General features: G+C 41.3%; 1 protein-coding gene across 13 annotated transcripts in view; it reads left to right on the top strand.

The window, feature by feature from the left end:
* The window catches only part of EPRS1 (glutamyl-prolyl-tRNA synthetase 1), a 1,752,234-nt gene that overhangs the window by 1,668,538 nt on the left and 61,158 nt on the right, over nt 1-22,538 (top strand). For all 13 annotated transcript variants that reach the window (XM_044061601.1, XM_044061548.1, XM_044061611.1 and 10 more), the window contains one exon: nt 10,779-10,843. In XM_044061601.1, coding sequence (XP_043917536.1) covers nt 10,779-10,843 — 65 coding nt within the window. The remainder of the gene's footprint in view (nt 1-10,778; nt 10,844-22,538) is intronic.

Genomic DNA, 22,538 nt, shown 5'->3' with positions numbered 1-22,538 from the left:
TCTTTCCCAACCCACAAAACAGAGGGAAAGAATACTGCATACCTTGGATGTACATAGACAGCTACGCTACTACTTGGACAGAACAAAAATAGCAGAAAGACTGACCAACTCTTTGTAGCCTATGCAGCAGGAAGGGAAGGAAAAGCTATTTCCAAACAGACAATCTCCAAATGGATAGGAAATTGCATACGATACTGTTACTCCTTCCATGGAAAACCAATTCCACAGAACATAAGACCTCATTCTACAAGGGCAACAGCCACTACCACAGCCTTCTTACGAGGAGTGGCAACCAAAGACATTATTGAGGCGGCTACTTGGACCTCCGTGCATACATTTGCCAAGCATTATAATTTGCCTCTTTATTCCAGATCCCGAGCAGGGTTTGCCACTGCTGTACTGCAAGGGATCCTAAACACACCATAATCTACTTTTATCCTCCTCCCTAGTTGGCTATGGTATTCTACCCACTTGTTATGACTGCAGATGCATCCATGAAGGACATAGTACAGTTTTGTACCTACCATAAATGTAGATGTCCGAACTGGATAGCATCTGCAGTCAGGATTACCCTCCCTCCTTCCCTCTGTGGTACTCCTAGGGTGTTTACCCTCCTAATAGCTAGCTGTTGGGGGAGTCTTTATGGTGTATTTGTTTGTATATATGTACATACATGCTTATTGTTGTGTTTACCTCTATCTATTTGGAAACATTGGCATCTATCCAAATTTTAGCCTGCAAGAGGGCTACTGGCATCTGGGGCAAGAAACACTGAGGAAAATGGCGTCGGCTGATGCTTTTATACCCGAAGACGACCAGAGATGACGTCGGGTGGAGTGCGACATCAGCCGGACCCGGACTTTGGAATCCGGCCGACTGCAGGGCTGCCTGACGACAGGACAACCCACTTGTTATGACTGCAGATGCTATCCAGTTCGGACATCTACATTTATGGTAGGTACAAAACTGTACTTTCCCACTAGACCTTATCCCAAAGGACAGAGAGGTGGAAAAATGTGGTTCCGCAAATCCCGGAAAGTTTTTTCCAACACACGTGGTGACAGTTCCACCAGGGGCAAAGGGGGAAGTAACACAATGGAAGATGCCGACCTCGTGGCAGAGGGGGTCTGCAAAATCAGGGCGACAGATGTGTTCTCTGGCAGGCCCTTCCAGCATTCCTGAAAGGAGGCCCATCTGTCCACCTCTGGAGGCAGTCCGGGGACGCTTGTCACTGCACCCAAACGCCTGGCTAGCAATAACTCAAGACAACTGGGTACAATCATATCCAGAGGTTATTACATACCCTTTTTCTACCCCCCTTCTGTAAATCAGTCCTTTACAGATGTCCCACCCATTCAGAGGGATTATGCAGCATTAAAGATACGCACGTTAATAAGAAAGAGTCATCCAGCATGTCCCCACAGACCAAATTGGATCTGGAACTTACTCAAGGTTCTTTTTAGTTCCAGAAAAGACAGGGGACTGGAGACCCATTTTGAATCTCAGCAGATTGAACATGTCTGTAAAAAAATCAAATTCTGGATGGTAACACTGCAGTCAATATTCCCTTTCTGGGGAAAGATGATTGGATGTGCTTGATAGATCTCCAGGATGCGTACTACCACATAAAGATGGACAGGGAATCCAGGAGACACTTAACACTTTCGGCTGGGAGCCAGTCATTACCAATTTCGGGCCCTGCCCTTTGGTCTCACTACAGTCCCCAGAGCGTTCACCAAATGTATAGCAGTAGTTACGGCTCACTTGAGACGTCTAGGATTCCGTGTGTTTCCATACCTAGATGACTGGCTCCCGACTGCCACCACCAGGCATCTACTACTACAGGCAAGAGACAAAACCATGCTTCGCTTTTCCAGGTTAGGCATTACAATAAACTTAAAAAAATCTGCCTTGTTGCCTTCACAGCACATTACTTTCTTAGGCACAGAGTTGGACTCAGAAGAGATGGTGGCAAAACTTACACCCGAAAGAATCCAGTCATTACACCGTCAAATCAGGAGCTTGTTTTCAAAGAGAAAAGTTCAAGCGAGGCTTGTGTTACAGGTTCTGGGTACCATGGCGGCAATTCTTCTAGTTACCTCTGTCATGTATGCACATGAGGATCCTCCAATGGCTACTCTTTGCCCAGTGGTTGATGCAGGATCCACCACTGTCACATCAGATGTTTCTCACACAGTCTTGCAAGAAGGATCTTCTCTGGTGGCTTCAAATGAATCAGTTGTTCTTGGGTTGCCCTTTTGTTTTTCCGCAACCAACTGCTCTACTGACCACCGATGCTTCCCAGATTGGATTTGGGGAGCATTATCTGGAGAAGACTGTCCAAGGCTTATGGCAAGAACATGAGAACCACTTGCATATCAATATCCTAGAGATGACAGTGGTGCTTTATGCATTGCAGGCATTCCGGGACTCTCTCCTGATAGGAACTATTGCAATTCAAACAGACATGTCAGTAGTGTCGTACATAAACAAATAGGAAGGAACCAAATCGTACCCCCCTGTGTCGAAAGGCACTACAGGTTTGGCAGTGGGCTGTCTCTTCTCAACATTTTCTGATAGCAACGCGCTTTCCAAGAAGATCCAACGTGATAGCAGACAGACTCTGCAGAGCAATTTTGTTGGCTCACGAGTGGTCCTTGAAACAAGAAGTTGCAGAAGAGATCTTCCTAAAATGGGGCGAGCCTTGCTGTGACCTTTTCGCCATGTCCATCAATGCCAAGTGCAGCAGCTACTTTGCCTCACCCCCCCCGCCCCAGGGAGGTCACCAAGGAATGCACTCTTCTTTATGCCTTTCCACCCTTCCCCTTGATACCCCAAGTACTTCAGAAAGCCAGCATGTTGAACAGCACCTTGATACTCATTGCACCTTATCGGCCTCGACAAATTTGGTTACCCTTTCTCCGAACCCATCTTCTGGAGGAACTGTGGATTCTGGACCCATTTCCAGTCCTTTTGACCCACTCATCGGGAATGTTCCATTTGTCAATCCAGACCATAAAGTTGACAGCATGGCTGCTCGAATTCCACAAATAGCCAGGTGTTTTGATTTTCCCCTGCTGTTAAACATGTCTTGATTTCTTCCCACAAGGCATCCACGAGGAAACTGTATTCCAGTAAATGGAAACTATTCTTATACTAGGCTGTTAAGCACAATATATACCCTTTTACAGCTCCTATCACAGCAGTTCTGGAATTTCTCTCCAATCTTTTTGACGAGGGAGCAGCAGCAGCTTCCATCAGGGTACAACTAGCAGCTATATCTAATTTCCAAACCAGGGAAATGGGATTATCTGTCATGTCCCACAAACTATGCAAGGCCTTTTTGAAAGGTGCCTTCCTACTAAAGACCCCCATCAGAGAACCTCCAGCCACTTGGGACCTGAATTTTGTTCTAATTACCTTAATCTTACCACCTTTTGAACCCTCATCATCATGTGATTTGAAGTTTATGTCATGGAAAACTCTTTCCTTGGTAGCTATTACCTCTGCCAAGACTGGTGTCAGAGCTCTAGGCCCTGGCAGTAAGCCCTCCATATATGGTGTTCCACAAAGACGGAGTTTCCTTAAGAATTAATCCTTCCTTTTTACCAAAGATCTGTTCAGAAAACAATTTGAATCAATCTAGTGAGTTGCCTGTGTTCTTTCCCAACTATAGCAACAAGGCAGAATATAAATTACATCAATTGGATGTACACATTTCCGCTTCTATTTGCACAGGACCAAAGATTTCAGAGAAGCAGGTCAGATTTTTGTTTCCTTTTCAGACAAATGAAAAGGATTCTCTGTTTCTAAATTGACTCTGTCAAAATGGCTTACAGACTGCATTTCCTTCTCATACAGCAATAATAACAGACAATTATCAGGCTGAGTGAAAGGACATTCCACAAGAGCTGTTGCGACGTCTTCTGCCTTTCAAGCCAAACTTCCTATGGTCTCTATCTGTGCAGCTGCTACATGGGCAACACCTCATACCTTTATTACTCCTTACAAATTAGATGTGGCCTCCCAGAACAGGTCTTCAATTGGGTCCACTGTACTGAAGAGACTGTTTTCCTGAGCCACCCAAGGATGAAGTTGCTAGGGACGCTGTCCCAACCAGCAAGAATTAAGGTGAGATAGGAAAACATAACATTAAGAAGTTATGTACTTACCATAACGTTCCATGTTTGTTGTCCATCTCACCTTTATTTTTGCATCCTACACTCCTTCCCCCTCCTTCGCTCCTGGAGGATCAGGCGGATAATCACATGTATTTATGTATGGATATGTGATGGATGCTGAATTTGGAGTTTCTCATTTCTTTCAGCTAGTCAGGTTCAGACCATATATATATATATATATATATATATATATATATATATATATATATATACTGCGGTGGTGGTGCTGCGGTAGCGTTGTCGCCTCACAGTTAGACGTTGCCCGTTCGATTCTCAGAGCGTCTTCTGTGTGGCGACATGCGTGAATGGGCGTTCCTTCGTTGAAGGTTGTGCGTTAGGCCCGGCAAGCCAGCACGTAAAAATCTACTGCCAATCATTAGCGGACCAGAGTTCCACTGTGGCGACCCCTAACCGGGAAAAGGGTTGGTCCTACTGGGCTTGTGGCCCATTTTCAGAGGAGACCCGAGGAGAAAAGCTCCATTAATAGACAGCAGTGCATCACAAAAAAAAAATATATTATTTTTATATGGCTATAATAGAAAACAAGAGAATTTTATAACTTCATTATACAGCAAAAGCAAAAAGACTTGGTATACATTACAAACGTAAAAGACATAGTAGAGAGCAGGCATAAGTAAAAAAAAAAAAAAATGAACACAGTAATGTATATACAGAGACAATAAATATATACAAATAGATTTTTGTGCATCATCATCATCATCATCATTTGAGAGAGATCAATAATATGACACCCTAGAAGGAGTGGTGCAATGTAGGGGAGTGAGGTAGATAAGTGAATGGGTGTAAGGAGGTTAGGTTGGGTCCTGGCAGGGGCAGATCTTGGAGTTGAGAAGGTGATTTTTTAGTTCATTTTTGAAGTGTAAGGGGTGGGTGATGGAACCTTTAACGAATGATGGAGAGAACTCAAGAATCCTGAGTAATCCTTAACTAATTGTGAAGAGACAGGGAAAGATGAAGAGATAAAGGAACCTGACTTGAGGGAGGGAAGAGAGTGGTCAGAAAGAACCTGGTTAATCTGGAAAAGAAGGCTTTTGAGTAGTAGGAGTCTGGGTAGACTTAGCAGAAGAATGCCTTCTAAAACCTTTTTTACCCTTGGGAGGAGGGCGAGGCTGCCTGCAGACAAAGGCAGGCTTGGAATTCCTCTGCAATTTGGGAACGGGGAAACAAAAATATATTTCAATTCCTGCATAGTCTTACCCTTCTCCTGAAGAGATTCAAAAAGCTCAGCAGCTGCAGAACCAAGGAGTTTTTATTGTCAAGAGCAGCATCCATTAATTTAGTCTTGATATCACTGGCAAAGACTGAAGGCGAAACCAAGAATAACACCTTAATACAGAACCAAAGTCAGCAGCCTTAGAAGAAGCATCATCCGTGTCATAACTACATTTAATGGAATGGCAGACCACTTGAGAAGAGGACCCCAAAAAAGAGAGTGCCGAAGTCTACCCCCTCAGAATCTGTAATGTCAGAAATAATTTGGAAAGCCTGAAACAGAATTGCTAAAACACATCTGGTCATATGGGTCTGGTAATTCATAGCCTGACAGGCCAGGGTAGCTGCAGTGTACACTTTTTTGCCCAACCTTTTCATGGCCCTACTGTCGTTGTCAGAGGGAAGCATTTTAGTAGAAGGCAAAAGTTTGGAAGGCTTGTCAGAAGAAACAGATAAAAGGATCAGCAGAGGGATATTTGTAAAGAAATTTACAATCATTCGGCACTTTATAAAACATGTCAGGCTTTTTAGGAGCTAGGAATTGGGAGTCAGGAGTTTGGGAAGCTGATGAAAATGTATCCATCAAAGCAGCAAGCACAGAAGGAACAGGCAGAGGCCTTAGGAAACGCCATTTGGAGGAGCTCATAATCCCCCTTTTGAACATCAGAAACGTGTGTGTGTGTGTGTGTGTGTGTGTGTGTGTGTATATATATATATATATATATATATATATATATAATGTGTATGTATGTGTATATGTATATATATATATATATATATATATATATATATATATATATATATATATATATATATATATATATATATGGGTGCTTTCACTTGTAAACAAGATCTTGGATATTCCATATGCATCATGTGATAGGGGGTAGCCTCGAGCCAGTGGAAGCTCTTGAGTTTTTTGTATTAGGCTGAGTTGGAACCGATGCTCGGTTCTGAACCCAACCAGCACGAATAAAGGCAAGATGGACAACAAACATGGAACGTTATGGTGAGTACATAACTTCTTGTTTTAAGAGACTGCAAACAGATTTGATTAAAGGACTATCCAATTCGCTTTCTGGAACGAAAACTGCTGAGGCTGAATCTTCAGTAGTCTCTGTCAGGCTGCCCTATGGACGATATCCATTTCATACGTGAGCCTTATCTTGCATACTGCAGAAGGCATCTCTAGGGCTACCTATTCAGGCAATTTCCATCAGGAGACATGCCTGGATGTGCCTCAATGATTTTGTGCTGTCTTTCGTGTCATCTTTCGTCAGTGCTTCCTTTGACAGTTCTCCTTGGTTTGGTCCCACAGATAAGGACAGAAAGACCCTATCTGCTGTGGGGCGTACCTTTTTCCATCCCCTCAATGGATTTTTTTTTCATAGTAATCAACCAGGAGGTCAATGTACGTGTTTTTGAAAGTCTCAAGGTCATTTACAGGACATACGTGGAACTAGATCCCCCCCCCCCCCCCAGGAAGAGGAGGGAGCAATAATGGTTGAAAATGTCCCAGTGGCAGAGGACTCTGGCAATCCGAGGGTCTTACAGATACGTCTTCTGTTAGACCCTGCCAGCCCTCCTGAAATGAAACCTCAGTGCCTTCCTCTACAGGCAATTGTGGTTTTCTTATCTGTACCCCAGGAAGCATGGCTAAATGTAATGAAGGGCGCTTCCTTGCAGCGAATCATTTGCAGAGGTTATATCATTCCCTTTTTCCCTTCCATCCCCATTACCCAGGAAGCAGCAATACTAGAATTCAAGAGCAGCATCGAGTCATCCAAAAGATCTGTCTAGACCAGTAGAATCTGTAACTGACTCAAGATCTTCTAGTGCCTAAATAAAATAGGATACTGGACACCGATTTTAAGTCTCTGTGTGTTGAACAATTCTGTTCGGCACACTAAGTCCTAATTAGTTTTGGTTCAGTCCAATTTCCCCCTTTCTCAGCAGGACAACTGGATGGCATCAGTTGACCTTCAGGATTTGTACTATCACATAATATGAACAGACGATCTAAGAGATAGTTACAGTTTAGGCTGAGAGACGGTCATTACCAGTCCAAAGTCCTGCCCTTTGGCCTCACCACAGCCCCCAGGGTGTTCAACAAGTGTGTCGCAGTATTGGCATTTCACTTGACATTTCAAGGATACCATGTTTCCATTTTGGGATGATGGGTTCATTACTGCTGTGACCAAACATTTACTGGTACAAGTTCGAGATCAAGTGAGGTAGACTTGTCCACAATTTGGGATAATTATCAATCACAAGAAGTCACAATTCTAACCAATCTGTTACAGTTTATAGGAACAATGTTCAACATGGTGTCTATGCTAGCATCTCTAACTCTTTAAAGAGTGCAAACAATAAGGTCAAGAAAATAATTTGTAGTACCAGACTATCAGCAGGATTGATTCCTCAAGTTCTGGGATCAATGTCAATGGCAGTAGTTCTACTTCCTGTACCAAGACATTACTTGAAGATCTGCAATAGATGCTTTGAAGACAATGATACATTTTCTCTCATCTTATGTCGATAAAATAGTAATACCATAGGTAGTGAGAGGTTATTTTTCCAGGTGGATGCAGTCAAAACAACTGATGCTAAGCAGTCATTTCTTCTTTCTTTACCCAAGACCACAGTAACCATGGATGCTTCCCAGATTGGATGGAGTGGACAGTTCCTATGGAATATAGTCCAAGGCAATTGGTCCCCTCAGAAGGCCAACTTACCTACTGAAGATGTGGCAATGAGCAATTTCTTCCAACCACTTTGCAGTTGTAGCCCATTTTCTACTATGAACACAATGATAAATTCTCTCTCATCCTATGTCAATAAAAATAGCAATACCTCAGGCAGGCAAAGGTTATTTTTCCATGTAGCTGCAGTCAAAACAACTGTTGCTAGGCCGTCATTTTTTCTTTTTCTACCCAAGGCCACAGTAACCATGGATGCTTCTCAGATTGGATGGAGCAGACAGTTCCTGGGAAATATAGTCCAGGGCAGTTGGTCCCGAGGAGGCCAACTTACCTAAACTGAAGAGGTAGAAATGCAGCCAAAGACAGGACCTCAAGTAGAAGCAGTTCTCTTTATTGGATACAACCACAAGAAACTTTAAGTGCTTTCGTCCCATGTTATTTTATGGGGGATGAACGTGCTTAATATTTCTTGTGTTGTATCCAATAAAGAGAACTGCTTCTACTTGAGGTCCTGTTTTTGGCTACATTTCTTGTTCTTTCGGAGTCTTATTATGTGTCCCTGGTTCTCCACACTGAAGATGTGACAATGGGCAATTTCTTCCAAACACTTTGTAATTGTAACCCATTTTCCAGGGAAGTCCAACATGATGGCTGTCAACCTGAGCAGGTCCATCTTACTTCCTCACAGCTTATCTGTCAGCAGCAAAATGACAGGCATGGTTTGTTTGTTTATTCATTCACTTATCATAAGGACAGTTTTCATTCTTTGCCTAGGAGTACAGACTTGAAGACGAATATTGCACATTTAAATAGAAGAAGTTTATGCAAACTAAATATGTACACCAGAAACAAGGTGGAAGAATATAAAATGGCAGGCATTTACAGTACGTTAATAAAAATTACTTCAGAGAGCAGCCATATTGAAGAACAAGCCATTCTTATTGTACCTTACTGACCTAGACTAAAATGGTTCTCCTGCCTTTGACCTCTGTTTCTATACTCACCTTTGATTTTTAGGTCTAACTCCAGAACTTTTGCCTCACCTGACAGGCACGATTCATCCGTACATCTCTAACCTAAAACTGACTGCGTGGTTCCTCTGATTACACTAGTAGCCAGGCAGCTTATGTTTTGTTTTTGTTTTCTTACGTCTGTCTGTTCCATTCTGTTATCATCCCATAACAACTCTCTGTAGGAAATCTCTACAGAAATTTATGAAGAAGATTTTTCTTTGTAAAGTAGAGCAGTTGCAGGTAGAAGCTTGCCCATCTCCAATACGTTCTGTTCTTGAATTTCTAGCGAGTTTATTTTAAGAAGGTGCTAGTTTATCGAATGTCTAATGTCTACTCACAACCTTTTTCAAATTTCCATGTGGGGTTTCAGAATGCTTGCCTGGCTTCTTCTAAACTTTGCAAAGCATTTTTAATACTTCTCTTCTACCTAGACCTCAGTCCCATACCACCATGGGATTTAAAGTTGGTATGGCAAACCTTGACGCAGTCTTTCTTTCAAACTACAGCCAGATATAATCTAAAATTCTTAACTTGGAACACTATCCTTTTTAGTTGCATTTCTTCTGCTGGAAAATGTCAGAACTTCAAGCGTTATATTCTAAGTTGCCATCTTTTATTTTTCACATGGATAGGGACACTTTACATACCAGTGCTTCTTCCTTCCTTAGGGCGGTGTCAGAATCTAGCATTACCCAACCAGTTAATCTGCCATTATTTTTTTCCCAGAATTCGCAAATAAAAGAGAGTATATGCTGCACTTACTAGATGTGTATAGATAATGTGGTTCTACCTGCACAGAACTAACAAATTAAAAAGACAGATCAGTTATTGGCTTCCTTGGAACATAACAGAATTGGCAAATTGGTCAAAAGCATAACTGTAACCAAGCGGTTGATGGGATTATATTTTGTCTGCACTAAATTCTCCCCACCCTCCATCACAAGTGAATTATGGAGGAGTGAAATGCTTGGGACACCACATGTCCCATATGTTGAACTCTAATTATGACAATTCTTTATGGTCTTCATGTCAAGCTGCAAACAAGATCTGAGGGATGTTAGGGGTGATGCATTATGGGTAAGGAAGGTGCTTGAGAGTTTGTTGGTAGCCACAAGCTAGAGTAATGGCTGAGGTGGATCAGAGTATCTGATCCAAACCAATATGTTGAGGAAGAATGAAAATAGACAACACAGATGGAACATTATGGTAAGTAGATAAGTTCTTTTTTTGGATGCTGTCTAGCCAAATTGGCCCCATTCCATGAATCTAGGAAATGTTGTGTGAAGTAGTACATTGCTAAGCTGTGTTTCTGAGCTGCTTCCTTCGTCCTCTTTAGGACATGGAACTCGAAATTTTCATTGTATTACTTTATCCCTTTGGGCTTGTGCAACATTGAGTGATGCGCCATTCCTAACTTGTTGATGCAAAAACATGTGCTAATGTAATTGTCCCAACTTTAAGGTCAATGCATGCTATGTTTAGAAGATGTTTTAGACGTTTCATTTACTGACTTCTAATAAGAATAACTGTAAAGAAGCTACTTCCCCTTTATTATTGAGGAGAGGCCCTGCTGATAAACATTTAGTCTCGCCTTTAAACAACATTTATATGATGTGAAAACAACCATCTCTTGTTTGCTTTGATTTTAGATTGTTCAGATTCCTTTTTGTGGGGAAATTGAATGTGAAGACTGGATCAAGAAAACCACTGCCAGGTAATAGACACTTTTGTCAGTAGTGACAAACTGATATTATTACACAGATGTTTGAAAAAAATATTTTGGTATTGCTTCATTTTATTTTTAGATGACTATTATTTTAATGTAAGCCTTCATGGTAAAATTATCCAGTAATGCAAACTGCTTATGTGCAGCTAGTTATTTAGAATGAGAATCCAATAGGATGTGTTTAAAATATGTTTAACCTGATCTTACTTTGGTGTATTTGCACTGCACCTGGTGGAGAACTTGGGAGCATGACATTTCATTGTCCTTGTCCTTATTATTCTGGTTGGGGTTTCCTGCCACTCTCCAGTGTGATCACTGTCCTTCAAAACTCAAAATGCCTGATCACTGTGCATTAGCAATGTAAGGGAGTGACTGCTACTTAATATATGCAAGCACAGCACCCCACCCCAACACACACACACACACACACTTCTGCTAGCTGAGTTGCTGTTAGCTAATTGTTTCAGCCATGCTTCAAGAAACATCAGGATTTACTGGCTGTGCACCATCATTGCCATGCCCCAAGTGATACAGTTCACAGTTGAATGAGCAGTGCTGCTACACTGGCATTAAAGTTTTTACACCAGAGCAAGTGTGGAGTTAGGTCTGGATTTTTTAAAAGATACAGCTTTCAACACTTGCTGTAACGCTGCTGCTTGTTACTTTTTGTGAAAGAAGAATGGAATAATAAAAACAGTAAATCATATTAAAGTAACTCAGTGAAATCAAAACACTGATACTAGTTTCAAGGACCATCTATATAGCAGCGATTCACAGAACTTTAACAAAATGCAGAAGAAACACCTCACATTTTGTGTGTAAGCTGCATCTTATTGTCCTCACTCAAAATGCATTGTACAAGCTGGGGAGAAGACTGAAACAAAATCCTGTCAGTGCCGTAGTCCTCGTAGTGAAAGTAAAATATAATAAAATGGTTGTAGTTTTTATGTATTAGTATTTCACAAAATATGGTGAAAAATATATATTTGTAAGTCACAGAAAGGACTAATTTTACAATAAAGGCCCTCCTTGTTTGGTCTTATTGTTGGCTTATTTGTCTCCACTAATCAACATTTGGCATTCTTTGCAACCACTTTGATACCTCACACGACTACTTAGCACCTAGCTCCTAAGCCCACCACATAGCCTTTCTTATCACTGTTGCAGTATTCTTTATAGATTGGGATATCTTGCCATGTTAGCCCAACCTGTGGCCAGCATACCAAAGCTTTAGCTCCTTCCAGGTGCCATATGTCAGACCTATGTCCTACGTCTGAGGCATAGAGTACATATGTAGCATACAAACACCTAATCCTCAGAACTTCTTTGGTGCCAGTCAAGTGGTTACTTTTTGAATTCAGTCTGCAAGTCATTTGTCACATTGCTACAGCTACCAAGCTTTCAGAAGGTAAGTGCCATGTTTGGGTCTCTTTCTTCCTTTTTTCCTTTAGTTGCATTACTTTTACATGTGATTCAGGAAGGGCTAGTGTGAGTTTGGGAGGTAGATTCCCTTTAAGGATTGACATGAGAAGTGCGTTTTGTGTAGGTGCTGCTCACATTCATACTCATTGTGAGATTTGTCAGGCATTTGTACTAGAGAATTTGTGCAGCCATCTGTCTTCCTGTCTATCTGTTTAGAAAACCAGAGACTGAAGCTTCTGGCTCAGCAAATGATGGCTTCTGAATCCACCTGCTCTGACATTCAGCTGTTGTTTAAAAAAAATCTTAAACACAGAATCTTCTGATATCCAGCCTCTTTCTTACATATCCATTGAGTTAGATAAAGAACAGGAGGACTGTCCATTTCTAATGTCAGCTCCCTCTGTCGCAACTCAGTTGGAGGCCAACATAGGGCTGGCTACCCGCATGTCCTAAGAGGCTGTGCATCTGCTGTAGATGAGGAGGGGGAGCCTTGGTTGATCATTTCAGAGGGACCTAGGGGGATTCTGTAGATTCCTGTTACAGAGGAAGTCTCTATTTTCCTTATTGAAGTTGGGCAAGGGTCTGAACCCCCCTAACTTTAAGACTGGTGTTCCTTTGAGAAAGAAACAGAAGACCAGACACTTAGCTGCTGTAGCTAAGGATCAGCACATAGTGGCAGGATTTCACTCGAGGTCTTTTCAAGGCCCTTGTGGCCTTGAACCCCCCCCCCCCCCAGGGGTTATCTTTCTCTCTTTCCTCTGTTCCCTGGTTCCTCTATTCCTAAGTGTTTCTGAGACTCTTAACTCCTCTAAGGGGGATGTGACTTTAGATTTGTGGAGGAGTCCTTGCCTTACTCCTCTTAAATCCATTCCCCTGTTGCTCTGGTGTCTAAAGAATAGTATTCCCTTTCCTCTGAATCCCCCATTGAAGAATTGTCATTTGGGAGTATTGTTGTATGATGGAACGCTTTACATGGGGTTGTACCCAGATTTCTGATATCCATAAAAGGTACTGTGCTCTTTTGCAGATTCACCCCAGCCTTCAGCAGTCTTTCAAGTGTCAGATACTTTCTTGGGAACCTTTTCATCTGTTTCACAGGCTCCTGACTCCCAGTCTCCTATTCCAAAGAAACTTGGAAGGTCCTGTTTATATACAAGTCCTTCTGACTCTGCAGTAATTTCTCTTTTTACTGATGCACCTTCTAAATTGCTGTCCTCTTCCAAGGTTTTACCTTCTGACAAGGACAGTCATGCTATGGACTGGTATGGCTGAATTGTACACCTCTGCCACCTTAGCCTTCAGAACCATAAATTACCAGAGCCATATGACTAGATATGTTCTGGCTCTTTATCAGCTTGAAGGTGCTCTGTCTGGTTTGCCTGATTCAGAAGCTAAGTCATCTGAAATTTCTCTTTTGAGCTCTGCTTCCCAAATAGCTTTCCACTATGAAATGTAGTTATGATGTTGCTGAGGCTTCTTCTAGGGGCTGCAGCAGGAAAGGTTTGAAGAGGTAGTTGCTACATTCCCTTCCTGAAGCCATTAAGGCTAAGTTGCTAGACTTCTTTAGACAACCAGAATCTTTTTAGCAGTTTTGCAGCTGAGCTTTTCAAAATATTGAAGAATAAGTGGAAAGTCACACAAGATCTTAAGCAGATCTTCCTTTTTCCTATTCCTGAGTTTCAGAGAAATTACCCCTCTAAATCCTCATTTGTGTGGAGGCAACAAAGAGGGCCTTCACAGGGCTAAGAGGTCTTCCAAGAGGGTGTTTCCTGATGAGCCTTTTAAGGGTCAAAAAACCTTCTTTTCTTGACAAATATGCCTCCGTTTGCCATTCAGCCTCTTCTGTCCCTATTGACAATGCATAACCACAGACTTGTGGGTGCATTCCATTATTCAGAATGCCTATTTCTTTGTTTGGAAGTCATTTAACCCTTTTTAAGACATTCAGCAGTAATTTCATAACCAGCAAACGTACAGAAAAAACAACCCCAAAATGTTCTGGTCCTCCAACAAATTTTTAACCCCTGGCACCAAAGCCAATCCTTGCCCATACCCTGATATTCCTCCAGAACATGCTGCCAAAACCTTTAATTCCTTCTTCATAATTACCATTCCCAAAATTACTGCTACTTTTTCCCAACCTATTCCTCAGAATTCTCTTTTTACAAACTCCCCCCCCTGCAGCCTCCTCCTCAACTTTCTAATCATGAAAATGTTCACATTACCCTACATACCAAGGACCATGCTACCTCATGCATCAACACTGCTACTTCACAATCCTTCCTTCTGCCCAGAGTTCAATCTCTCTCTCCCATTCCCATTACACTTATCAAAAAATTCCTTCTAAAACTAAAACCTTGCTCCAACTCAGCCAGTAAAATCCCAGCTAAATTTCTTAAAATTGCTGCTGATGCAGTGGCCTTACCCTATCAGCATTCTGATTAACAGATCAGTTCAGGAATCCTATGTCCCTAGTCTGTGGGAAAAAGCATTCATTCTTCCTCTTCACAAAGGTGGCCCCTCGACCAACATCTCAAACTTTCGGCCAATTGCTAAACTTTCCCCTATCTCTAAAATTCTTGAAAAATGTGTACAAAAACAACTATTAGGCTATCTCCTGAAAAACAACATCCTCTCCCCAACTCAACATAGCTTCTCAGGTGTTAGTACCTCTACTGCACTAATCTCCTTCTTAGACACAGTTAGCAAAGTTAGACACTCCGGTTAGTTAGTGTCCACACTCTTCTTAGCTCTACCCAAGGCATTTGATACAATCTGTCATTCCATCCTTCTCGCTCAGCTCAACAGAATAGGACTATCTTCCCAATCTCTCAACTGGTTTAAAAGCTCTCTCTCCAACACAAAGCACGCAATTAAATGACAATATTCAATTTCCCCTTTCATAATTCCACAGGTGCCCCCAAGGTTCACTTCTAGGCCCCTTTCTTTTCAATATCTTTATCAACAACCTAAACCAAGCCACCTTACCTGGCTCCTTAGTCCAGTATGCAGATGACTGCACCATAGTCTGTACTGCACCCACCTTAAATACATTTCAGCAAAACACTCAAGCAGCTTTTCCCTCTGCGGAAATGTAGCTTCACAATAATTACCTTTCTTTAAATCCCAAAAACCAGACTCATGATTTTCACACCCAGGAGACAATCCTCAATAACCAAAGCTGAAATCAACATATTCTCCCTTAACTCCACAAAAATTGATCTAGTAACCCACACCAAACTATTAGGAGTAATAAGTGATGAAAATCTAAAACTTGATGTACATATCCAAAACATTATTAGTAAGACCGATAAAAAGTTAGGATTACTCTGTAGACATAATTAAGTTCCTCTCTCTCCATGCTAAACATATGCTTGCAATATCATACCTATTCCCATCTCTAACTTGTGGTGCACCTCTACTTACCAACTTACAATGTTCCATGCAATCTAAATTGGAAACCTGCTATAATAAGATGGCTAAATTCGCTACAAACAGCCGCTATAACACCCATCACTGCATTGGCCTGAAAAAACTGCACTGGTTAGAACTTTCCAACTGTCACTCCTCCAGCTTTCAACTGCTCACAGACTTATCTATAAACCACAAGACTGTCATGCACTCAACTCTCTTCTTACCCCTTATATCCCTTTGAGGCTTCTGGGATCTGAACAGCAACAGCTACTCTAAGTTCTTAAACCTAAATTACCCGCTGGACAGTTACTATACTCATGGAACATAGCTTAAAAATGGAACATGCTGCCTACAAACATCTGCCTAATACAAAACCTTAGTAATTTTAAAACTGCACTTCAAAACCATATTCTCTCTGACTGGATCTGCAACTGCTCAACCTCTTATTTTGATTTCTATCTTTCCCTGTCTGTCTTTCTGAAGTCCCGATATCAATCCTTCATCTTTCTACTGAATCCTATAAAACAGCTACTACTACCCATTCATCCCGTCTTATACAGCATCTCTACCCATCCAGCTTGTACACACAATATTACCTTAGTCACCACACTCATTTCTTGGTCTGCATGCTTACCCTAATAGCTTCCTATCTGTAATTCAAATTAAAAATGAGACCTGGCTAACACTGGTAATTGATCTTTGGGCCTGTACTTAAGCTCATTCATAAGTGTCAACTTCTCCTTTACTTACAATGTTTAATACTTATGTAATTCATATATATTTTTTTATTTTGTACTGTTGTTTTGCTATTGTACCAAATCTCATTTCTATGTCTTATTGTATCAACCCTCTTTTTCTTGAAATGTTTATATGTAATGTATGATTTTTGACGCTCATTTTCTTATAATTTAGTTTGTAATGTATGATTTATTTTTTTAATCCTGGAGCTTTTCTCCGCGGGCCTCCACTAAAAATGGGCTTTTACTGGCCCAGTGGACCTTCTTGGTAATCAAATGCCAATAAATAAATAAATAGATTTTTCATGCACTCCTCAACCACCCTATTACCAACTTCCTCACTTTCCTTCCATTCTTCAAGACCTTCTGGTTCAGGGAACCATTCAGCCAGTCCCTTCATATTCCTAGTTCCCAGGAAGGAAGGTTCTTGGGGACCCATTCTAGATCTTTCCTTTTTCAGCACATTTCTGAAAGCTTCCTCTTTCAAGATGTTGTCTGTCTGGTCTGTTTCACCTGTTTCCACTTCAGGCTTTCCTGTGTCTCTGAATTTGAAGGATGGCTACCTTCACCCTCTCTTCAGGAAATTTTTATGTTTCTCCGTTTCTTCCTTAAATTATTAGTTTTCTGCTTTGCCTTTGGTCTTTCAACTGTTCCAAGGGTTTTTTATCAAGTAATTGGCCCCACTGGTGGCCTTCTACAGTGGACAACTTGATTCAAGCACCCTGTTGGTACCTCCTGCTTCAGGATCTCAAGTACACTATGCTTCTCCTTCTCCTTAGTGTGAGATTCACTCTAAATCTCAAAAAGTATGTCCTTACCCCTTCTCAAGACCAAGTATTTCTGGGTTGCAGAATTCAGACCTCACCAATGATAGTTTTGCTTCATCTGAAAAAGGTCATTTCCTTGAGTATTTATTATCGGTCTGTTCTTCCTCTGCAAGAGCTGCCTGCAAGAGAATTTCTTTGAACTCTGGGGTTCATGGCATCCACCATTCCTTTTGCCAGGCTCCACATGAGGAAATTTCAGTGGTATCTCAGAACTTTGGCTTCAGTGCTACCATCCTCTGGATCTTCTCATCCCTCTCTTGGCTTGCCTCAAGCTCTAATTCCTCTAGTGGATTCATCAAATTTCTCTGAATCCCAGCCTGCCTTTCCAGGTTCCTCTTCTCCCTTAGGACATGTACACAGATGCTTTCAGTCAGGGTTGAGAAGCCTGTTCCAACAACATCAGGGGCCAAGGAGTTTGGTCTTCCCAGCAACAAGTGGGACCTTATCAACCTTAAAAGAGATAAGACCTCTATTCCTGGGTTTTCATGCTTTGTACTTTCTTTGGGTTCCAGGTCCCCATGAGAATTTTCACAGACAGCAGTACCGATATGTAGTACATAGCAAGGGGGCACAAAATCTTTAAACTTCTTTGCAGACTAGTTCTACAGGCTTGGGATTTTGCAGTCACCCATCAATTGACTGTTTAGGTTAGTGTATATTACCTCAGCACTGTCTAGTGGTAGACGGTTTGAACAGGCCTTGGGCAAATCCTCAGAAATGAGTGCTTCACAGGGAGGTTTTCCTGGTCATTGTACATCAGTGAGGTTTTCCTGAAGTAGATCTTTTTGCCTCCCCACTGAACAAATCACTTCCCAAGTTCTGTTCCAGAGTGCCATGTCCTCTGGTTTAGAAAGTGGATGCCATGTCTTTTTCCTGGAACTTTCTGTATGTTTACCCCCTTTTCCTGTAATACCAAAGGTCCTGTACAAGATCATGTGGGACAGGCCCCAAAGTCTTGTTGGCGACATCCTTTTGGCACAGATGGCACTGGTTCTCTCTTGTATTTCATCGTCCTAGGGGTAGTCATCACAAGTTACATCACAGAAGGGATCTTTTCACACAGGACAAAGGGGTGTCTTATTCACCCTGATTTACTCACCCTACAAATTACTCTTTGGGTGACAGGGTTTTGATTCCTTTTGACACAAATGTTTGAGGATGTGGTGCCTCGAGTTGTGCAGGATGCCTTCTATTAAAAAGTTTTATGCAGCTAAATGGAATACTTTCTATTTGGTGTCACAAGTATGATCTGAACCCTCTTTCTGTGGTTACTCTTAAGGTTCTTATTTGTGTGAGCTGCTCAATTTTGACCTGGCATACTCATCTGTTAAAACTCATTTGTAGGCCATTTTTGTTTGTTCTCTTTTAAATCTACTCATTATTTCTAAATTTGAAGTCAAACAATTTTTAAAAGGTGTGTTAGACCCACAAGAAAACCTATTTATCCTTCTTGGAACCTTAATTTTGTTCTTGAAACATTGACTCAGGCTTCTTTTGAGCCTGCAGTTTCTTGTTTGCAGCACTGTATTTGGAAAACTGTGTTAGTAACACTTTTGCCAAGAGGGTTTCCAAACTTCAAGTACTCGTGGCAGTGCCATTTTTTTCTTTTTGCAGAGACAAGCGTTTCCCTTGATGCCAATCATTTTATACCCAAGGTAGTTAATATAGGTTCATAGGTTTATACTAGGCTATCTGCCCCAAGGCATTTATAAGCCTAGCCCGAATTTTTGTGGCTTACGCCACCCCTTATATGAAAAAATACTGTACCCATTAGTTTGTTGTGCCTCTGTCCAGCAGTGACACAGATATGATTCCCGGGTTAAACCTACGATCTCCCATCCACAGGTCAAGATTTCTCTTGAACTTGTCTGAGTCATACTGTTATCTTCCTTCTTTTTTCCCTTCTCCACAGATTGACAGTGAAAGACTCCTTCATAGTTTGGCTCTACAGAGAAAGCTCAGGTATTACCTTGATAAAGACTACTTGTGTAAGGAAATCTGAGTTTCTTTCCATTAAGTGTAATTGGGTTTGGCTGTTTCCAACCAAACTATCTCCTCCTGGATAGAGTTCATTTTCTTTTGTTGTTATTTTCATGGTAAGCAGCTTTCTTCGTCTGTTTGTGCTCATTCTACCCGGACTGTAGTCTGTTCTGGTGCTTTTTTCATTGTTCTGGATAATAGATGCATTTTGTAAGCTGCTGCTTGGTCTGCTGTACAGACCTTTACTAAACATTATAAGTTAGATGTGGTTTCTAGGGCCAGCGCTGGTTTTGCCAGGGCTATCCTATATGGGTTATTAGAGGGCTGCTGTGTGGCTTCCTCCTCCGTCTCTCTCCACTAGCCTTTGTACTCTGCCAGTTGTAAAGAGTATGCAGCAGTGATAAGGAAGGATGTAGTATAATTGTGTAAGATACTACCATAACAGTAGATGTCCTATTTTTCCCTATTGCAGTATTCTGTCCCTCCTTCCCTCTGTTTTTCTTTGTGGCTTTCTCTCTGCATGAGGGAGTCCATATTTTTCATCTCTTTCTGGATGCATATATCATTACTTCTCCTTTTGGGCTGCTGAGGTTCTTCTGAGGAATAGGTGCATGTACAGCACGTATGTTCCCCTACTCTTTAGATGTAGAGCAAATGTCTAAGGTGTGTGGTACACCTTGGATGCAGGGCATACATCTGACATAAAGCACCTGAAAGGAGACAAGTCTTTGGTATGCTGGCTGGATGTTCCTCTATCCTCTGTAGGATATCCATTTATAAAGAGTACTGCAACAGTGACAAATAGGAAATCTATTATTACGGTTAAGATCTTACACAGCTGTGTTCTTTCTGCTACTGCACAATTTGGGCCTTGTTATTCACTCAAGCTGGTGGAATGTTCTCATGTTCATTGCCTACATAGAAATCCACTAGTCTGCCTGCAGCCATCACATGCACAAAGGGAGGCAATACTGTTCAGTACTAGAGGTTCAACCCTGGCACTGGTTTATGCTGATGGGAGAAACTCATATTTACTCTACCACTGGGAGGATGGTGCTTCTGAAAAGCACCTCTATTGGAGATCAATGAGAAGGTCAAGTTTGTAGCCCAGTTGTCAGCCATACCATCATCACAAGGACTAAGATTGCAAAATAAGCAGGAGAATCATCCTCTGTGAGATAAACCCATTGCTAAAAATTGTTTTCCAGACAAGATAATGGAGGACCTAGAGGAGATGCAGCCTGGCTTATATCCTGGTGGGATGTTTCCTGGGTTAGCACTATGTAAATTCCATCTGACAGGCTGGAAGTTAAAAATCAGTCTTTCTTATCCTAGGAAAGCTATCCTTCAGGTCAGCCAACCACAGGTCCAAGGTACTTAGACCTGTGGTTTCCCCTTACTTTTGATGTCTGTCCAGGCATAACAGGAGCTACTGACCCAGGTCCTTGGATCATCCTACACTTGGGGCCAAGTGCTGAAAACCTCGCTATCCAGTAAATTGTTAGTGGGTTTTTGCATTGAGTGTTCTGAATCATTATGGAGGCTGGCTTGACGACAGTGTCTAGTCTAGTAAAAGGTCTGTCTTCATTCATTACCCTTAAGGGGCATGCACTCAAGCTCCAGTTTACTCTTATCTGACACCTGACACTTAACTGCATCAGGTTGTCCTCTTTGTGCAGGCTGGGGAGTGCGCAAGTGTTCTTTTCTTTTCGGGCTTCTGCGAGGATTTTGAAGATCTGCAGGTTAATGTCTGTGAGACAGCCAAGGAAAGCTGTTTGATTGGTCTTGCCTATCTTCCTCTTTCCTATAGTCTCTGGGTTGGCCAGATTTAGGCACCTGGACATGTAAAGCCTTCTCCAGGGCACATATTTCCTCCTCTTTTTCCCATAGCTAGCTGTGTAGAAGGACTGTTCTCCACATGTCTTCTACAGTGCATAAATGTAGTCTCATCTACTGACTCTCCCAATCCACTAGTTTTAAGAAGTGTTTTTAGCATATTGATGGAGTTCTGTAGTTTCTTCAGCTCCTTCACCCTTCCAGTCACTTCTGCCCTATTTTTGTTTTATCTTCATGTTAGTAATTCTCTGTTTTGCAAAACTGATTTTGTTCTTTTACCATTTTCTTTTTGGGTTCATCTCTGTCTTATGGAGAGATGTATTTTGCTTTCCTACTATTGGGATACAAAATTAATGAAGCTAAAACAAAGGCAATAATGGTAAATTATGTACCCACACATGAAATGGTTCAGGAATACCCATATTTATGGAGACATGATAAAATAAAATATTTAGGAGTATGGATTAAAATGATTTTAGTGTGGCAGCTAAGGATATGTGGGAAGGGTTCCCCTTCAAAACATCTAAAACCTATACCATATAAAACCCATAACATCGAATTTCATAGCATCTGAAATGTGCATCACAACATTAAACACTACAAATCACATGAAAGTAACATCCCCTCCACATATAACAACACCAAACTAACAAACACTTTTTCCTTCGTTTCCCCCTGCATCCCCCATGTTTGGGGCTCTGCCCCCCACACCCTCCCCCGTAAATTAAATATACCAACTCCAAGATCACACTACAGTTGGAAAAAGTTAATTTCCTAACCCCCCTGTATCAGGATCACCATAAAGAATCTACACATAATGTCTATATCACTTACCTGTATGGCCTGCAAAACACATACAGAGTGGCAAAATAAATACTATATAAATAGTGTAAATTCCTACACTATATAAATAATAACTATTGAAATAAAATCTACATCTCATAGTGATACCACAAGATTAACAGATTAAACTATAACATTTACACATTTGATGATACGCTATTACATATTATATACATTTTAGATGTTATGAAATTTGATGTTATGGGTTTTAGATGTTTTGATTTTAGATGTTTTGAAGGGGAACCGTGGGAAGAGACTAAACAAAAAGTAATACAAAAAGTGAGAAAATGGAAGCTTTGTGATATGGATAGTAAGGTACAAGCAGTTAAAATGTTTTTATTCCCTTTAGTCTTATACACAGGTCAGGCATATTTCATCAACCAGAAGAGAAGTTGTGGGTAGCAGTTAATAAAGAGATGAAGGACTTCATCTGGAAGGGTAAGATGGCAAGAGTGAAGTGGGATAAGATGATTCTTCCAGTAGAACAGGGCGGATTGGGATTACCCAGTTTGAAGGGGTATTTCACAGCTACACAGTTAAGACTCCTATACATAGCACAATCAGAAAACACTAGTTCAGAATGGAAAGGAATGATGATGAAACATGGGGAAAGTTTAACAACCA

Source organism: Protopterus annectens, chromosome 1.part0 (genome assembly GCF_019279795.1).
Source record: "Protopterus annectens isolate FY-2018-M chromosome 1.part0, PAN1.0, whole genome shotgun sequence".
Classification (NCBI taxonomy): domain Eukaryota; kingdom Metazoa; phylum Chordata; order Ceratodontiformes; family Protopteridae; genus Protopterus; species Protopterus annectens.
The sequence above is the reverse complement of the archived record's forward strand: the minus strand, read 5'-3'. Positions and strand labels throughout refer to the sequence as shown.